This window comes from Pelodiscus sinensis, chromosome 4, assembly GCF_052426305.1.
Source record: "Pelodiscus sinensis isolate ZL-2025 chromosome 4, ASM5242630v1, whole genome shotgun sequence".
Lineage (NCBI taxonomy): Eukaryota > Metazoa > Chordata > Testudines > Trionychidae > Pelodiscus > Pelodiscus sinensis.
This window is the reverse complement of record NC_143055.1, coordinates 93,909,710-93,928,413: the sequence shown is the minus strand read 5'-3', so window position 1 is coordinate 93,928,413 and position 18,704 is coordinate 93,909,710. Positions and strand designations below refer to the sequence as shown.

The window sequence follows — 18,704 nt, the reverse complement described above, 5'->3', positions numbered from 1 at the left end:
GTGGTCTCCCTCTGGCTTCATGGTACTACCAGCAACCATTTCACTTTCTCTCCAACTGTTGTGAAGCAGAAAACATTGTGATCTGTTGAGCAGCATTGCACTAACTTTGTGGGAGATAGACATTTGAATATTGAGCTCAGTCTCATTCTGTGAAGAAGGTGTAAGTACAGCGCATTCACATTTGCCTAAGAAGTCAGATGTTAACAAAGAAATGTGAAGACAACAAGGAAGCAGTACACAAGAAGTGCACATTCTGGAAAGAAGAGGAGCCAAATGTTGCTCACAGTTACAGCTGTGCAAATTCCATAGTAACTCCATTTAGAGTAATACAGCCATGGTGGAGTTGAGTGACATAACGGAATGCAGAATTTTGCCTGAAAAAATGGGAGCAATTATTGTATTATTGCAATTATTGCTGGCTACTCAGTGATTAGTATTGATGGGACTCTGGGGGGGTGGGAGGCGTCATAGCAAAATCTCTTGGCAAGAGCAGAGTTCTGATATGAGAGGATTCAAAAGAGGAGGAGAAAACTTGTGCTGGGATAAAAATAAGAGATTTTTATGATGCAGATTTCAGTACCTTTCCTGCTTAGGAAATAGTTTCAGTCCTGACCAGGTTCTCTCCTCTGCCTCTCACTTCCTGTAATTCTTTGCCTAACTGAGCAGAGAGAAAGTAGCAACCCAGTGAAATGAGGCAGAAGACAGTTGTATAAATAACACTGCACTGGAAGAGGAGCTTACTTAGAAACTGGACAAAAACTCCCTTCGGAAAAGATGACCCAGTGTGATGGGTCTCTGGCTATACAGGAGTGAAAGTCACCTTGTAATGCTAGACCTCTAGTATGAAGGAGTTTGGGTTGTGCTTGACAGCTCCTGACCACCACCAACCTATGGGGTGCTGAAATCCTCTGGTCTGGGGTATCCATTGCTTACTTTGACTTGCAGTTTAACAATAGGTGCACACCATTCTCTTAGTCCCTTGGAATCATTTCCCTGGGTTATCCAGCCTCTGACACTGGCTCCTCATAGAACTAGCAGGCCTGCTGTTCTGAAAAGAATGGAAAACACCAGCCTGTCAGATTCAACTCAGGCTCAGTACTTTGCTTAGTACCACAGCACTGTGGTATATTAATAATAATAAAATCACCCATCAAATATTCAAGTGATCCTGAGTAGGAATATTAGAAACAAATGGTTAAATATAAGATCAAATTGTAACACATTTTCTAGAGACTAAATTCAACGTACAGGTTAATCTCCTGTCTAAAGAAGCTTTATCTCACCCAAATTCTTTTGCAGCATTTTCAGGCAAGATTGGCTGAGATCCTGTTCTGATTAATGTGGTGGTGTTTGTTTTCTCCTCCGGCATATATATCCCCAAAGTTCACTGTCTGACACTAAGGACAGGATAAGTACTCAAGGTTTGTTTTTCCTGTATACTGCTTCCATATTGATGTCATATCTCTTTGTTAACATCTGGCTTCAGATGTAAAAGGTATCCACTATGCTTACAATGGTTAATTTACATTCCAACAGAGAGATGTACATTTCTTATTTCCTCTGTGGAAGAAAACATGTTGTTCTTTGCTAGTGACCAATGACTTGATGTAGATTTTAAAAATGTCAACATATATACATGGCTGCTTACGTAAAATCTGTATATACAGTACCTTCCTTAATAATATTGATGAACATTGTGTTCCCCAGTTTTCAGTTAAGACCTCATGTGGCATTCTTTGATGAACCACAATGTATGCACCATAATCAAGATCTTCCTTGCCCTCCATTCCTGTGGGGTTCTTTTAAAAACTTCATAAATAGTTTAAAATTGTGCCAGATTTAAGTGGTAGTTTAGTTGTGTAGACTAATATGGACTTTAAGGACTAAGATGAAACCGCTAGTTAGCATATAAATGAAGTTTTCCAAAAGTGAAAAGTTAATACTCTAACACAGAGTGGCCCTCTGACATCCCTGAAACTTTCCATACAGACGGTAGCACTGAGACCGAGAACTAAGAGAATGTTTCTTCTAACGTTTGAGATGCATTGACAGAGTTTCATGATGAAACATTTATAATGCCTTTCAGTACTTTTCTTTATTCTAGAAAATACTACTACATCTTGAACCTCTGTAGACCAGGACACTCTGGTCAGGCATCATCTGTGGTCCAGCAAGACCATTGATGTTCCTGGAGAAGAGCGTCCCGCTAGAGGGCTGGTGGCTAGGAGCCCTGTGGGCTGGCAAGGCTGCGAGCTGCTGGCAGCAAGTGGGACTGGTAGTCTATCTCGGTGCAGCTGGGATGTCCAGTGGGGCTGGGAGTCCAGCACATTGGGAGCAGGGCTGCCCGATGTGGCAGACAAGGAGAGGTAGGGACCATCAGGGTAGCCGGGCTTGTGGCCGGTCCAGGGCTGGGGGGACAGTATGCGGGGTCAGATGTGATCTCTCCTCGTCTGGAAAAATCCTTCATCTGGTAGGGTAGTTTCATGTGTGCCAAATACATATTTAAATGAGTTTTAACATTATGTAAACTTATTTCTATTTTTTGATTATTCCGAATAGGTCAGAGTTCAGGGATCTGCCCAATAATGGGATTTCTTTATTTTGCAACAAAAGTTCATTGCTTGGGCCATTAATTAAAAATTCAATGTGAAGACAGAGACAACTTATTTCTATCATAAAACCTTTTCCCAGTGCATGTACCTACATTCAACCCACACGTGCATTCTGACTTTATTTCTATTAGCATCATGTCTTAAAAAGAGCATGAAATGTAAAAATAGCGTAAGATAAGGAACGTAGACATTGTGCTCCCTTTTTAGCAGTCAGAGAACTCTGCTTCAGAATCAGTTATGGCATAACCCTTTTACCAGCAACCAACAAAGAGGTCATTTTTGGGGCTGGGATTACTACTATGTGTGACCCCGACCACTTGAAACATTGGAGTGAGTCTGTGTATACAGACACGCTGTTTCAAAAGATATTAGCTAGGAGGAAGCGAGTAATAAACATATCTGGTATTGAGAGAGAAAATATGGCAAAATATTGCATTAAATACAAGAAAAAAATATTTTGATTTTGGTTTAGGCATAGAGTTTTATTGGGTGCACCTCAGACAAAAAATTCAACAAAAAGCCCATTATGGCAGTGGCTGCAGGATTTTGGTTGTTTTTTTCCCAGTGCATTGGGCAAGGTTTACCATTCATAAAATATCATTCAGTATTTGCTTCAGTGATTCTTTTTGATTTTTTTTTTAAATTTCATTCATAAGGACTAGCCTCTTTATGTAACAGTTTTTGTTAATTAAAGATGTCCTTTTCTATATACAAATATATCAGCATTTGCAGCTTGCATAGGCTTGCTGAATACATTTTCTAGCTAAGCCTTTTTTCTTTTTTATATTTTTATCAAAATTATTCGTTAGTCGGGTATCTGAAAGCATTTGCAAAGTTTGCATTTCTTTGTGCATACTGGTCTTGGAGGGATTAGAAAAAATGTATAAATAGTGGTGGTGTATGAATTTAGCTGTACATAAGAAAATTTTCTATTAGGACCATTCCTGTTGTTAATCCAATAGAACCCTTGAACACAATTTAATTACTAAAAACAGTTTTGAGTCTGTGTGAAGGAAAATGAAAGCTCTCATCCCATTTCTATGCCAGTTGCTTCAGTTTATTTTTTGTAAAAACATTTATACCATAATTATTTAATAATAATATATAGTTCCTATATAGCAATTTTTATCAGTAAATCTCAAAGCACTTTACAGAGAAGATAAAAAAAATTCCCCATTGGGAAACTGAGGCACAAAGAAATAAAATGACTTTTCCAAGGTCGTCCAGTCAGGGAAAGTGCTGGTCATTTATCTGCTAGATGACAGATTTCTGGAAAGGTAGCTAATTCTCTGTAGTGTTGTCTTTAATTAATGTTGCCCAACATTTTCCAGTTGTTTATAACAATCCTATGTTTTAACGGGACTGAAATTTTTCATGCCAAGTGTCTGTCTCAAGCTGAATGTATTGAAAAAGCTTTAGCAACATGATACAGGCACTCAGATGGAGATTTGGAAAAAAAATAAATTGTTGTGACTATGTTAAAAATTATTACAGCTTTTTTAATAGAAATTGTAGCGGCTTTATGCTAGGCATGGGCTTCTTATATTTGGCAGGCGATGGGTTGCCCTGGAGTCAGGGATATATCATTCATCATCCATGTCAAATGCCGCCCAAATTTTCCTGGGTTAGAATCTCTGAACAGTCTTAGTTCACACATGCTCAGTTTGTTACTCAGGAAAATATTGTTGTTAAAGTCTATCTGAACTGAACACACTCCATGTTGTGGCTGCAGGGGCTGTGTGAGACTTACCTCTGCACTTGTGCCAGATATAATCACTAAGAACAGGGACAATTTCTCTCTCCAGTGTTGTCAATGCCCTTTCTCTGTTAGAGCCCAGGCAGCAAAGAGGAGGAGGAGAAATAGGCCTGACTCAGATGCTTGAAGGATGAGCAGTATTGCCAAATGTTTAAAAAAGAAAAGACAAAAAGCTCACAACCAAGAATAAGACTTGAAAAGTATGATTGACATAAAATATTGAGTTTATTAAAATAATAGATTTGGGGTTCTTTTTATGTGTCTTCTGGTTTCTAATGTTTTCAAGCTTTTTCTCTGTAGCCATCAGGGCTCTAAAGTTCCTAATGCCAACAGCAGGGGCTTTAAAAAAAAAAAAGCTCTAAATATTGCAAGTTTTATGATAAAATCATGAGAGTTGGCAACACTGGAGAGGAATGGGAAAAGAGGAGGATACAGCAGCTGGAAAGGAGTGAAAATGGAGAGGGTAGGGAAAGAGCAGAGGGAAGAAGGGGTAGGGAGTAGACAGGAGATGCAGGTAATTGGATAGGAGAAGAGAGGGAAGGGGACGGTGAAAGTTGAGAAAGGAATAGATGTTAGGACCTGAAACATTTTGCGGAGGGGAGCAGAAGCCAGGTATGTGAATAGGTGAAAAGAGGGAGGGGACCTTTCTCCCTAAGAAGTATGGAGATGAACAGGAGAAAGGAGACAGGAACTGGAGTTGGGATGGAGTAAAACAGGAGAAGGAAACAGACAAGTTTTTAGGAGGGGGCAGATGGATGTATGCCTAGAGGATATGCCTCTCCATAACCTGGAATTAAACTCAGGAGTCCTGAATACACACGATTGGAATATTGGTATAGAAAGCTTTAGCTTGCTCAGGAAGGATAGGCAGGGGAACAAGGGAGGAGATGTTGCCTTGTATATTTAAAAATGTATACACTTAGGCTGAGGTGGAGATGGACATAGGAGACAGACATGTTAAGTATCTCTGGGTTGAGTTAAAAAGGGTAAAAAACAAGGGTGATGTCATGCTAGGGGCCTACTACATACCACCTACCCAGGCAGAAGAGGTGGATGAGGCTTTTTGTAAACAACTAACAAAATCATCCAAAGTGCAGGATTTGGTGGTGATGGGGGACTTCAACTATCCAGACATATGTTAGGAAACTAACACATCAGGGCAAAGATTACCCAATAAGTTCTTGCACTGCATTGGAGACAACCTTTTATTTCAGAAGGTTGAGAGCGATACTAGGGGGGAAGCTGTTCTAGATTTAGGTGGGGACTAATTTGGCTACGACAAATCAGGAAAGAGATCTTGGAGTTATCATGGACAGTTCTCTGAAAACTTGCACACAGTGTGCAGCAGCAATCAAAAAGGCAAATAGGATGCCAGGAATTAAGAAAGGGATGGAAAATAAGACCCAGAATATCTTACTGTATAAAACTATGGTACGCCCACATCTTGAATACTGTGTACAGATGTGGTCTCCTCACCTCAAAAAAGATCTTTTGGCCTTGGAAAGGGTTCAGAAAAGGGCAACTAAAATGATTAGGAGTTTGGAATGGGTCCCATATGAAGAGAGGTTAAAGTGATTGGGACTTTTCAGTTTAGAAAAGAGGAGACTGGGGGGATATGATAGAGGTATATAAAATCATGAGTGGTGTGGAGAGGGCGGATAAAGAAAAGTTATTTATTAGTTCCCTAAATAGAAGAACTAGAGGACACCAAATGAAATTAATGGGTAGCAGGTTTAAAACTAATAAAAGAAAGTTCTTCTTTACACAGCGTGTAGTCAACCTGTGGAACTCCTTGCCAGAGGAGGCTATGAAGGCTAGGACTATAACAGAGTTTAAAGAGAAGCTAGATAATTTCATGGAGGTTAGGTCCATAAAAGGCTATTAGCCAGGGGATAGAAATGGTATCCCTGGCCTCTGTTTGTCAGAGGCTGGAGAAGGATGGCAGGAGACAAATTGCTTGATCATTGTCTTCGGTCCACCCTCTCTGGGGCACCTGGTGCTGGCCACTGTGGGCAGACAGGCTACTGGGCTAGATGGACCTTTGGTCTGACCCAGTAAGGCCGTTCTTATATTCTTATTTGGTTTTAACAAATAAAGAGGAAATGGCTGAAAATTTGAAAGTGAAAGGCAATTTGGGAGAAAGTGATCATGAAATCATAGAGTTCATGATTCTAAGAATGGTAGAAGGGAGAACAGCAAAATAGAGACAATGGATTTCAGGAAGGCAGATTTAATAAATTTAGATTTCTGGTAAGTAAAGTCCCATGGGAAGCAAGACTAACAGGAAAAACAACTGAAGAGAGTTGGTAGTTTTTTTAAAGGGACATTATTAAGGGCCCAAATGCAAACTATTCCACTGCATAGGAGAGATAGAAAGTATGGTAGGAGACCACCTTGGATCAACCAGGAGATCTTACATGATCTAAAAATAAAAAGGAGTCACACAAAAGAAGTGGAAACTAGGACAAATTACAAAGGATGAATATAAGCAAACAATACAGCTATGCAGGGGCAACATTAGAAAGGCAAAGGCACAAAATGAGCTAAATCTAGCTAGAGACATAAAGGGTAACTTCATTTCAATTTCCAAAAAGTTTGATGGTAACGGGATGCCTAACATAGTGAATACTAGTGGGAATAGGGTAGGTTTAGAAGTTAAAATAAAAAAACAAGTTAAAAATTACTTAGAAAAGTTAGAGGCCTTCAAGTCACCAGAGCCTGATGAAATGCATCCTAGAATACTCAAGCAACTGATAGAGAAGGTATTTGAGGCTTTAGCTATCATCTTTGAAAAGTCATAGACGTCAGGAGAGATTCTAGAAGACTGGAAAAGGGCAAATATAGTGCCCATCTATAAAAAGGGAAATAAGAACAACCCAGGAAACTATAGACCAGTCAGTTTAACTTCTGTGCCAGGGAAGATAATGGAGCAAGTAATTAAGGAATTCCTCTGCAAACAACTGGAAGATAATAAGGTGATAGTTAATAGCCAGCATGGATTTGTAAAGAACAAATCACATCAAACCCATCTGACAGCTTTCTTTGATTAAAATATCAAGCTTTATAGGTAAGAGAAAAGCGGTGGATGTGATATACCAAGACTTTGGTAAGGCATTTCACACACTCACATGACCTTATCTATAAACTAGGGAAATACAGCCTAGATGGGGCTACTGTAAGGCGGGTGCATAACTGGCTGGTTAACCATTCTCATCAAGTAGTTAATAACCGTTCACAATCATGCTGGAAGGGCATAACAAGTGGGGTTCCACAGAGGTCTGTTTTGGGACTGGTTCTGTTCAATATCTTCATCAACAATTTAGATGATGGCATAGAGAATACGATCATTAAGTCGGCAGATGACATCAAAGCACTTGCAACCCCTCCCAGCTTGGAGGATAGGGTCATAATTCAAAGTGATCTGGACAAATTAGAGAAATGGTGTGAGGTAAATAGGATGAAGTTTAATAAGGACAAAGGCAAAGTACTCCCCTCATTTTCACACATACTGAATGGGAAGTGAGTGTCTAGGACGGAGTACTGCTAAAAGGGGTTTAGGGTTCATAGTGGATCACTAGTTAAAATATGAATCAGCAGTGTGATGGTGTTGCCAAAAAAAAATGCAAACCTGATTCTGGAATGAATTAACAAGAGTACTGTGAGCAAGACATGAGAAGTCATTCTTCTGCTTTATCTGTGCTGATTAGGCCCTCAATTGGAGCATTGTGTCCAGTTCTGGGCACCACATTTCAAGAAAGATGTGGACAAATTGGAGAAGGTCCACAGAAGAGCAACACAAAAATTTAAAGGCTTAGAAAAATGACCTATGAGAGAAGACTGAAATAATTGGACTTGTTTAATTTAGAAAAGACTGAGCAGTGAAATGATAGCAGTTTTCAAGTATCTAAAAGTGTTGTTACAAGGAAGAGGGAGAAAAATTGTTCTCTTTAGCCTCTGATGATAGGACAAGAAGCAATGGTCTTAAACTGCAACAAGGGAGGTTTAGGTTGGTCATTAGGAAAAACTTCCTAACTGTCAGAGTGGTTAAACATTAGAATAAATTGCATAGGAAGGTTGTGGAATCTCCATCACTGGAAATATTTAAGAGCAGGTTGGATAGACATCTGTCAAGGATGATCTAGACAGTGCTTGGTCCTGCCATGAAGGCAGGGGTCTGGACTCTACCTCTTGACTTCCAATATTCTATGATTCTGTGAAACTCTATAGTTCTCTGCAGTTAGCAAATAGTGGTAAAACCTAGTGATCAAGGTTCTGTCTCCTTTTTCACTACTACCTGGTCCACCTAATGGATAACAGCCTACTATTACTACCTGTTTTCCCTTAACTCAAGTGATAGAGATGTGTACTGAGAGGCCATGGATTTGGAAACTACTGGGGAACCATGGTGGGTGTCAGTATGATGCTAGACTATAGAATTGCTGTTGTTCCAGTTCCCTTCAAAAATCAAGGATATCGCATACAACCGTTAAAAACATGATTGAAGTTGCAAAATCAAGCACTGAACATTTAGGAAATGCCAGAATGAAGGTTGCCTGTACAAACTTGATTTGATTCCCTTGTTTGTATGCAGCTCTTCCATGATCCCATAATACTTTTTCCACAGGATTGTGGCCTCCTTCTGTTCACAAGATGGGCCTGCTCTAGAGTTTAATTGCAATTGTGTAGTGAGGGAAGTTGATATTTGTAGGACCCTGCTTCATTTGTTGCAAAAGTTGCAAAGTGTCTAGTGAGTGAGGCCGGAATTGCAAGGAGAGAAAGGATGGTCTTATAGTTAAAACAGTTGGGTGCCATCCTCTAGAAGTGGATTCTAACTCTACCTCTGCCACAGTTTCTGTGTGATTCTAGCCAAGTCATTTACGCCAAAATCTTCACACATTGCAACCAGTTGTGTTCTTCCTTTTTTTAGGTGCCCAACATGACACTTGAAGCAAGACTTGCAGAAGTCGTGAGCTTTCAGTTCAGGACTGCATCTGAAGTAAATTGCAGCTGTGTTCCAAAACCTATAAAGCGCTATAAAAATTTTAAGTGCTCTGAAAAAAATTAGGCAGTATGTGTCTCAAGTTGGGTACCCAAAAATAGTGGGCACTTGACCCTAATCTCTCTCTGCCTCTATTCAGCATATGTAAAATAGCAAATAATACCTTGTAATATCACAGGGTTTTATGAAGATAAATCCAATAATGATTGTGAAGCTCTCAGACAATATAATAAACACATCATAGAGACACACAGGGGAAAAAATAATATTCTATGCAATGCAGCCCCTCCCCCCCCTTTAAAGCTTTGTGAATTTTTGAAATGCCTTTGCCTGATCAGAAAGCACACCTAGAAGCTTTCCATTCTTGCATGCAACTACTCAGCTGACCATCTGGCTATACAATCCAGATGTGCTCTGGCTTGGAATAGATAGGAGATACTGGCTCTCTTGAGCAGTCCTTGCCTTTGACCAGCCCCTGTCTGTGAGGGGGCCCTATCCTCATTCCTCTCCCGCTGTCTCTGATGAGTTGCGTCCATCCCTAGTACAAAGGGCCTTGCTTCAAATTGGCTGATCGCTCAGGATCCACAGGAAGCCAAGACCATCCATGGGAAAAGGCTTTGTGCCACTTCACTGGTTCTGGCCCTTGCAGAGCGTGATGCTCCTAGGAAAAAAATGGTACAGACTCCTTTATGGAAAGGGCGTTAGATGCATCATTTTTTTTCTATTAATGGCTGGCATACCGGGGAGGAAAAGCTTTATTTTACTGCCCCTGGTCTGCTCTGTCTCCATCCACTCTCGCAGCATAGTTCATGAACCAGGCAGAAAACATTCCTGTATGCTCAGGTGGTAGATGACAGTGTTGACAAATAGCAGAGTCACTGCTCTACACAAAAGGGAAAAACTCCATTCATTGAGTGGGGAAATAGATGATCTGTTCCCATATTTGCACTAGGGGTGTTAAAAGTTGTTTATATGTTAACTGTGTAACAGCTAAAAATCTTACATGCTCTGTGGGCTCTGCAGTATGATGTTTAAATAAGCTTCATACTGCAGAGCCCACTGCTACAGCAAGGTTGCCTCCCTGGGAGCCTGGTGGGCAGGGGCTGCCAGCTCCACCCTACAGAAGAGTCTTCATTACCATAGAGAAGCCACCTTCCTGAGAGTCAGAAGGGGGGGGTGCACTTTTTTCAGCTGCTCCCCTTTTATTCCAGGGCCCCATGACACAGCATCCATCACTTACCAGGTGGCTGGAGGGGGGACGACAGGTGGCCCCAATAGTTCCTGCCCCTACCCTCCTGTCATTGCTTACCATCCCTAAATGGGGCTCACCCAAGTGTATCAGTCTGCCTACACCACTGGTATGTAAGGCCAAGCTTGTTGCTCTCGTATCCTCCTGCACTTCAGTCTCCTGCTGAGATGATATTAGTTAATACCTTGGAGTATGTCTACACTGCCACCCTAGTTCACACTAGAGTGGCTATTGTAGTCATTCGAACTTGCAAATGAAGCCCGGGATTTAAATATCCCGGGCTTTATTTGCATGTTCCTGGGCGCCGCCATTTTTAAATGCCCCGTAGTTCGAACTCCCTGCCCGCGGCTACACGCAGCACAGGCTAGGTAGTTCGAATTAAAGCTCCTAATTCGAACTACCGTTACACCTCCTGCAATGAGGAGTAACGGTAGTTCAAATTAGGAGCTTTAATTCGAACTACCTAGCCCGTGCCGCGTGTAGCCGAGGGCAGGGAGTTCGAACTACGGGGCATTTAAAAATGATGGCGCCCAGGAACATGCAAATAAATATATAAATATGGATATATAAATATCCCGGGCTTCATTTGCGAGTTCTAATGCCTACATTAGCCACCCTAGTTCGAACTAGGGTGGCAGTGTAGTCATACCCTTACTTAGGTGAATGGGGAGTTACCCAATTTTAAAGCCATTCTTCGGGTTTCTCTGTAGAGGCAGCTTAATTTTTTATGCTTGGGTCACATTTTCAAACTTGTCCTTGCAATCATAAGGTCTAGAATTGTATTTTTTAAGGAAAGATGAGATTCTGACACCATTGCACTATTAACTCCAAAAGTTTGTTCCCTAAGCATGAACCTGTAGTGCCTGTGACTAGACTTATTCCAACACTGATCTGAGCTCATGCTCTGTGCACATACTTCAGTGCCACTTGTAAGCATTGCCTTCCTTGTGCTATAATCTATTTGTTTGTTTTATAGAAAGAAATTTCTGAAATGAATCACATTTTCTTCTGATATTTGTTGGGACACACTTAAAGGAACAGCAGATTGATAGTGTTTCAACCAGTTATCCCTATAGAACCCTTTCTCTACAGAGAAAATTTAGAACTAGAATTAAACACAATTCTGTAGACAGATGGTCTTTATAACAGACACTGTGCCTTTTGCATTAACTTTTAGAAGTGTGGATTTCAGAGACTGGCATTGTTCCAGAACCTGATATTGATCTCCAGTGGTTGGTACACATTCCTTTCTGTGTCTCGTAGCGATCAATTTCCATTCTACCAAAACAAAAATATGTATTTTAATAATTAGACCTATTACACACTTAAGCCTAACAACCCATTACTTTCTTTCCAGACAAAGTTATTTGTGAATGCATTCAAGGATCAGCTAGTCAGAAGTGCCCTTTTAGCGCTGTACACAGCCCGTCCAGGTTGTGTCCTCAAGAAGCCAACTGTGCCCAGAAACAGTGTGGAAGAATGTGGTGATCCACCGCATCAGGACCATCCATCTCAGATCAAACGGCAGAACTCTATACCTCACCATTCAGAATATGATGAAGAAGAGTGGGTAAGAAACCTCAAAATTCTTGCATGAATCTCTAAAAAAAAATTCACAGCTAAGCACAGACAAAAAAGAAATTCTTAATCTCCATGTCTCCTCTTGATGGAGACAATTTTAAAACTTTAAACACTACTTTATTTTACATATGAATAGATCCAATTTTTAATTCATTTGACTGCCAAGAATACTTTTCTAATGAAATCCCACAAAAATAACTTGAAAGAATTTTCTGATGAATAATTTGTTTGTGTGACTGCTCAGCTTGTATATATAAAAGTGTTGGAAATGAACATCTTCGTGACCATATGGGGAAAAGTTGTGCTTTTCGTCATTTAAGCAGATATCAAAGGGACTCAAAAAGAGTATGAAATAAAAATGCATTTTTTTCCGAGTGAACGTAAATAGCTTAAAAATGCATGAACTAATGATCAGTGAAAGAGAACTGCTTTTTCTAAGTCTGTTCTTCTAGGATATTTGAAATGCCATGAAAGAATCAAACACGGTTTTTAAAGTTAATATTTTTATCAGATTGTTCAATGTTTTGTACAATTTATACAGCTGAGATTTTCTGAATCAGTTATTTCAGTGAATGCTTCTTCCTTACCACATTCATCCTATATCTTCTATTTTATTTCTGTTCAATTTTTCTGATTATACCTTGAATATGGAAAAAATATTCTTCTTTCTGATAAAGAAACTATGAAAAAATGTGCCCTGTTTTAAGTGAAAGCTGAAATTGTCACATAATCACTTGACTCTGGAAGCTAGAACTTTAAGAAGAACAAATAATACTGGGTTTCTTGCCTTCTTACAGTTAAGCGTGTGCTTAACTATTGTGAGATCAGGGTCTAAAATATCCTCTCATTTGCTTTCCACTCTCTGTCTTAATGGAAAACTGATGGCACATGTGATCTTAGTTTTAATTATTGAACTCTTATCAACAAGGTGGGAATAGAAACATCAGAGCAAGTGCTTGGAAAGTTTAAGAAAAATGCTTGGTCTGAGCTGCAATTTAACTGTGCAATAACATTTATTGGAAAGTTTATTGAAGTAAGAAAACAGTTAAACCTCAAAGGAATATTATGTTTTCTGTGCAGTAGCTTCAGCTTTGTGTTGGTGAAGATACACACTGCTTTTTTTCCACTATATCAAACAAACCAGAAGCTTCTTGCAGATGAGATTCTAAGTTTTTAGTTTTCTGAAATCTAAAATAAGAGTTTTGTGGGACATTAAATTGATCCAGGTCTTGGTACTATAAATAACCACATTATCTTTTTTACAATTCTGGTGATTTGATTTTATGAGCATCTGAAGTGATGAGTTCTAGGCCCAACTTTTTTAAAAAAGCAAAACCAAATAATTTTTAAGGAGTTGCTTTCTACTTTCAAATTATGTTCTATTCTTCACATTGAGTGAGCAAGGAGATCTGAGAAACAGAACTATTCCTATTCTTAAGAATCTTGACTAATCTGTGTGTTGTACAAATAAATTATATTTTAAAGTATGCAGATGCAGATTTCTAATAACTTATGAAGCTGCCTGTAGTGCCTAAGGAGGATATGCCATTAGGCTAAAGGTTAATATACAAACTAAAAACCCCTTTATAAAATAGCTTTTTGTATTTCCATTTTTGTTGATTATTTATATTTGGGGGTGAGGGTTTTTCTTAGCCTTTATTGAGGATACATTTCTATTCTGCTTAAGATAGGTCCTGTTTTTGCCACTGGATCCAAATTGGGGTCTATAATGAAGTATAGATCTTCCTGCGCTGATCCAGTTGCAGGATCAAAGCCCTGAGCACCAGTGCTTAAAACACCTTTCTGTTTGGATGTCCGATACAAACATTAGTGCCAGACTTTTGACAGCAGAATTGATCGAGCTATTTATGCTGGTGAATTGTAAACACTATGCTTAGGTAATACCAAAATGTTACAGCTTAAGGAAAAATATTTAACCTAATACTTACAGATGGCCTCTGGATGGTTACTTCCTTCTCTGTTTGCCAGCTGCTTCTGCTATCCTGGAACCTCCCTCCAGGGAGGGGAAAAAGTGTCTTTTTATGCATAATGCAGGAGTGGATGGGCAGACTGCCACTTGGAAGTGTTTTCTGCTCTACATTTCTGACTGATTAGTTAACATGGTTGATGTTACAATGCTATTTGTGTTGTAATAATAAAAAATAGAATGGATAGAACAAGCTGACTTTTTTCTTAGTTAAAATGGCACTTGTAGAAGATGACACATCAAAATATTAATAATAATAATATTAATGAAAATTATGCAGTTGCAAATTGGCTGGGAAAAGCAATCAGTATTTTATATATAATTTTATTTTGATAGTATTTTAATCAGTGTACCAATATTCTGTAACTCCTTTGTAAAATATTCTCCCACCCACAATCATCTAATCCCACTCCAAAACACTGTCACATGTCTTGAGAAGACATCAGCCAAGATTCACGAACATTTATTAAGATACAAGATCTATTATGAACATTCCATTAAGGACTGTTAACATGTGGTTCTGGCACATAACCCTATGTCTGCATTATAACTTAAGCAGGTGAAGTGCACCTCAGACCTCTGAGATGTGTTCTACTGTGTAAAAAGGAAACCTCTGCTGGTTGGTGGGGAAGGGATGGGCTCTGCAAGGTGTTTGTTGAGGCCTGTGGAAACAAAGGCAGCCTCTGGGCCCCATGACACAGTTCTGTTTCTTCTTTCAAAAGGAAAAAGCAAAAGATCTGCCCCTTCTCCTTGCAAAGACATCATTGAAAATTTAAACCCCTGTAAACCCGCTGGGAGGGCTCAGCTGTGCTCCCCTTCTATAGCAGGAAGCTGAGGGAGAGCTAAGCATGTGTACACATACATACACGCACTCTCTTCCTCCCTAGTGTGTAAAACAAGGGGGTTATGTCTGAGATGTAACTCAGAGAATTACCATTTACATTTTCCTTTTACCAGCCATGCAAATTAGGAAAACGCCAACTAAGTCATCAATGTAAGATGAGTGTAAGTGGTTCTCCTGTATCAGATGCCATATTATTAGCCTTTCCTAAAATTCTTAGGCTGGCTTTCTGCTATCAGGGTATTACCAGGAAAGTTACATTTGTAGGTAAAGGCATAAGCAGGCTACGCTATTTCTTGGGCCTCCCAGTTAATTATTTGTATGTGTTGCAGGGAAAGGGGTCAAAAATATTTCTCCTTAAGGCCCCCAATGGGCTAGCACTACCCCGATGAAGGGTATGAAAGAGAATTGTTAAACAGGCTTACTTAAATTATGAAGACTGGTCATAAAAATCTGATGCTGGGCTGAGCTAGCTTTGGAAACTCAGTGGGCTGGATTGTGTGGGTACACCTGCCACTGCCACAGTAGCTTCTGTAAGAGAAGCTTCTCTCTTGCATCCCCCCTCAAGCGGCAGTAGGAATGAACTGAGGATGCATTGCTAAATACACTGTTCAGGCCCATATCCCACCTGCCTCCCGAAAGGCGGTGGAGAAGAGGCAAAGCCAAGCTGCAGATGAACTGAGTAGCAGCCTCCACCCATTGCAGCCCTTCTCTTTTCCATTCCTGTCATAGGCCTACCTATCTAAAGTTTAAAGAACAAGCACTGGGAGTGAGCCAAAAGCCTCGTTCCTTCCCTCCGATCTCCCACCAACACTTCAGGGAACCCGTGGCACTAGCTTATCCCTGGCAGTCAGGGAGCCCCACCCACCTCAAGTATGAAAGGATGCCCACTACCTAATTCACCATTATGGGCACCCACAGCCACCTACCCTGCAGATAAAGGCAGCAGGCTGGCTTTTGTCTCCCATTATGGCTGCCAGGTCTAAGGACATTCTCCTGCTTACTGTTACTCTGTCTGTGAGGAGCTGTAGGGGTCCTTCCCCTGTGCGGAGGGGCTTACGTCCGCCCCCCTCGGTTCTCCGAATGTCGACGCCTGAACGCGCCCGACTCTGCTTGGTTTGGTTAGGCGGTTGGGGGAAGGGGGTCCGGGCCCGCCCTCTCTCCGGACCCCAGCCCAGGGCCCTAAGGTCGGGGAAAAAGACTCCCCCACCTAGCAGGGGGGGTCGAGACCCCTAAACTCCCCTGCTCTCAGGGTCCGCGTCCCCGCCCTGGGCTGCTTCTTCCCCCCCCCCGGGTCTCATAGGCTCACCTCGGCCCTTCCTCTGACCCTGCCCAGGGCCTCCAATACTGCCGTCCGCTCCTTGGCTCACGGGGGGGGTGCGTCTCCTCGGCGTCCCCCCTTATGGCTGCTACACTGCGGCTTTTTAAACTGCCCGCCGGGCGCAGGCAGATGACGTCACCCCCCTCGTCCGACTCCGGCCCCTCCCAGGGCCGTCCTCCCCCTGACGGCTCCCCTGCGCCTGCTCGGCTCCGCCCCCTTTCGGCGCTGCCGGCCGGCCCCGGCTCGTCACCCGGCCGGTATGCCGGCACCCCCGTCCCTGTCCTGCCTGCCGGCCCCGGCTCGTTACCCGGCCGGTGTGCCGGCGCCCCCGTTTGGGGACGGCGGGCGGTGCTCTGCTCCCCTCCGGGGGGTGAGTCCTTCCCCCGCGATTGCGGCGTCCCGGCGGTTTCCGGGAGGGGCGGGGCCACCCCGCCACAGGAGCCTACCCATGAAACAGTTTTCCTGAGTTGTCAGGTAGGGTGAAGCATACTGAACTGAGAAGATGGGAGGTGGGTGGAAGGAGCAATAGGATGGCGGAAGACTGTATAGAAATCATGGATATTTTGAAGGGTGGGAAATAATATGGAATATGGATTTCTTTGTGTTCAGGAGAATAGTATGGAATTCACTTTATTTGGTGAGTAGGGTTGCTAGGTGTCTGGTATTTACCCAGACAGTCCAGTATTTTTGCCTCCTGTCCAGTAAAATAAAAAACCTGAGAAAATACCGGACACCTAAGATGTTCGGTATTTTCTGATTCCTCCTCTCCCCACCCTCCCCAGCCAGGAGGCAAAAATGCCGGGCACCCTACAAATACTCAGCACCTGGCCTCCCTCTCTTCTCACTGGTTACCTGGTTCCGCAAGGCTGTCGGCACAAAATGGCTGCCGGCAAAAAGACCAAGGGGAAGCAATGACTCCCCTAGGTCTTAGTGCTCAACCGCTCCCCTGTTACTATCCCTGCACTCACTCTTAAAGGCGACGTGCTGATTTAATGCTGTTTTATTTATTTATTTATTTATTTATTTTATTTTTTTGCTTAAGTCTTGGAGTCCTTCCCCCCCCCCCCCCCATACCCTCCCCAACAACTTTGGTCGTCTTCCCCCCCCCCTTTTTCTTCAATAGAATTTTTTCCCAGTTGTTTTTTTTGGGGGGGGGGGGGCGGCAGGTGTTCAATATTTTTGTTTCAACCATCTGTCAACCCTATTGGTGAGTGTTTTTTTTTATGTAAGAAATGTCATATGAATGAGATGGAAAACTTGAAGGAATCCTTTGTTAAAATTTTGGTCCTATTCCCCCATTGGCAGAAAAGTACAAATATTGGTGCTTAGTCTCAGATAATCCTTGTGACTCCTCAATGCAGTTACTTCCTTTTCTCTTGGCTTCTTCTACAAGGTACCCAGAAGCACTTTACTCCTTCTGTTGCTCTTGCTCACCTAGATATTAGATCAGAAATGATGTTGTCGGCAAATTAATGTTTATGACCCTTATTTACCAAAAACATAAAAACCCCAAAACTCCCTCAGTGAATGCCCTTGAGCAGTGTATATTATGCAGATATAATTTCATTTCTGAGTTAACTGTTAATTTAAAAGAAGAAAAACAGTCTCGAGTTTGTGAAGAGAAATTTTATTTGCATTGGTTTTGTGCAATAACAGAGGATGCTTATTAAAGACTTATCGCTGCTTGAGCACATCTTTTTTTCCCTGTGTACTGTACTTCATCATTCTTTGCAGAATTCCCTTTTCAAAATTCACATTCACTCATGGTTGAAATTAAACACATTTCTTCATTTTTCTCAATAGTTTTCAGTCACTCTTAAGTTAGAGCTGGCATCTAGAGTTAAAGCTTTCCATGGGGCCTCTGCCCGGCCTCTGACTTGGGGTTTCATTATTATGCATGCAATTATTAGCTTGTGCAAATACCCCATATTGATGCAACGATCAGATAGTTAGGTGTCTAATTGTTGATTGTGGATATACAACTGCTGGTTTTCCACACTTTTTTGTTGTACACATTATTTTAGGCTGATTTTGAAACTTATTGGCTCATTGGTAAACTAAGTGGTGAACAATAATTGTGCCTGAGTTACTAATTTCTTACCACTTGAAGATACTTAAGACTTTATTTAGAACATTCTCCTGAACAAAATAGTTCTCAAAAAACTGCAAACTATTTTGATCAGGAGAATGTTCTAAATAAAGCAAAAACACATTCTTTAGCAACACTCTGTATTTCTTCCATAGGAAGACTAGCGTCACTAATGAATGTAGTATGTATGTCTTCTGAGTACTTTCATTGTGTTTATATTGTTTGTTTGCAAAACACCCTCCCTTGTGTGTGTGTGTGTATATATACAC

General features: G+C 41.3%; 1 protein-coding gene across 5 annotated transcripts in view; it reads left to right on the top strand.

Annotated features, from left to right (window-relative positions):
- The window catches only part of INPP4B (inositol polyphosphate-4-phosphatase type II B), a 476,735-nt gene that overhangs the window by 376,368 nt on the left and 81,663 nt on the right, over positions 1-18,704 (top strand). For all 5 annotated transcript variants that reach the window (XM_075929898.2, XM_089777992.1, XM_089777993.1 and 2 more), the window contains one exon: positions 11,974-12,186. In XM_075929898.2, the coding sequence (XP_075786013.2) occupies positions 11,974-12,186 (213 nt within the window). The remainder of the gene's footprint in view (positions 1-11,973; positions 12,187-18,704) is intronic.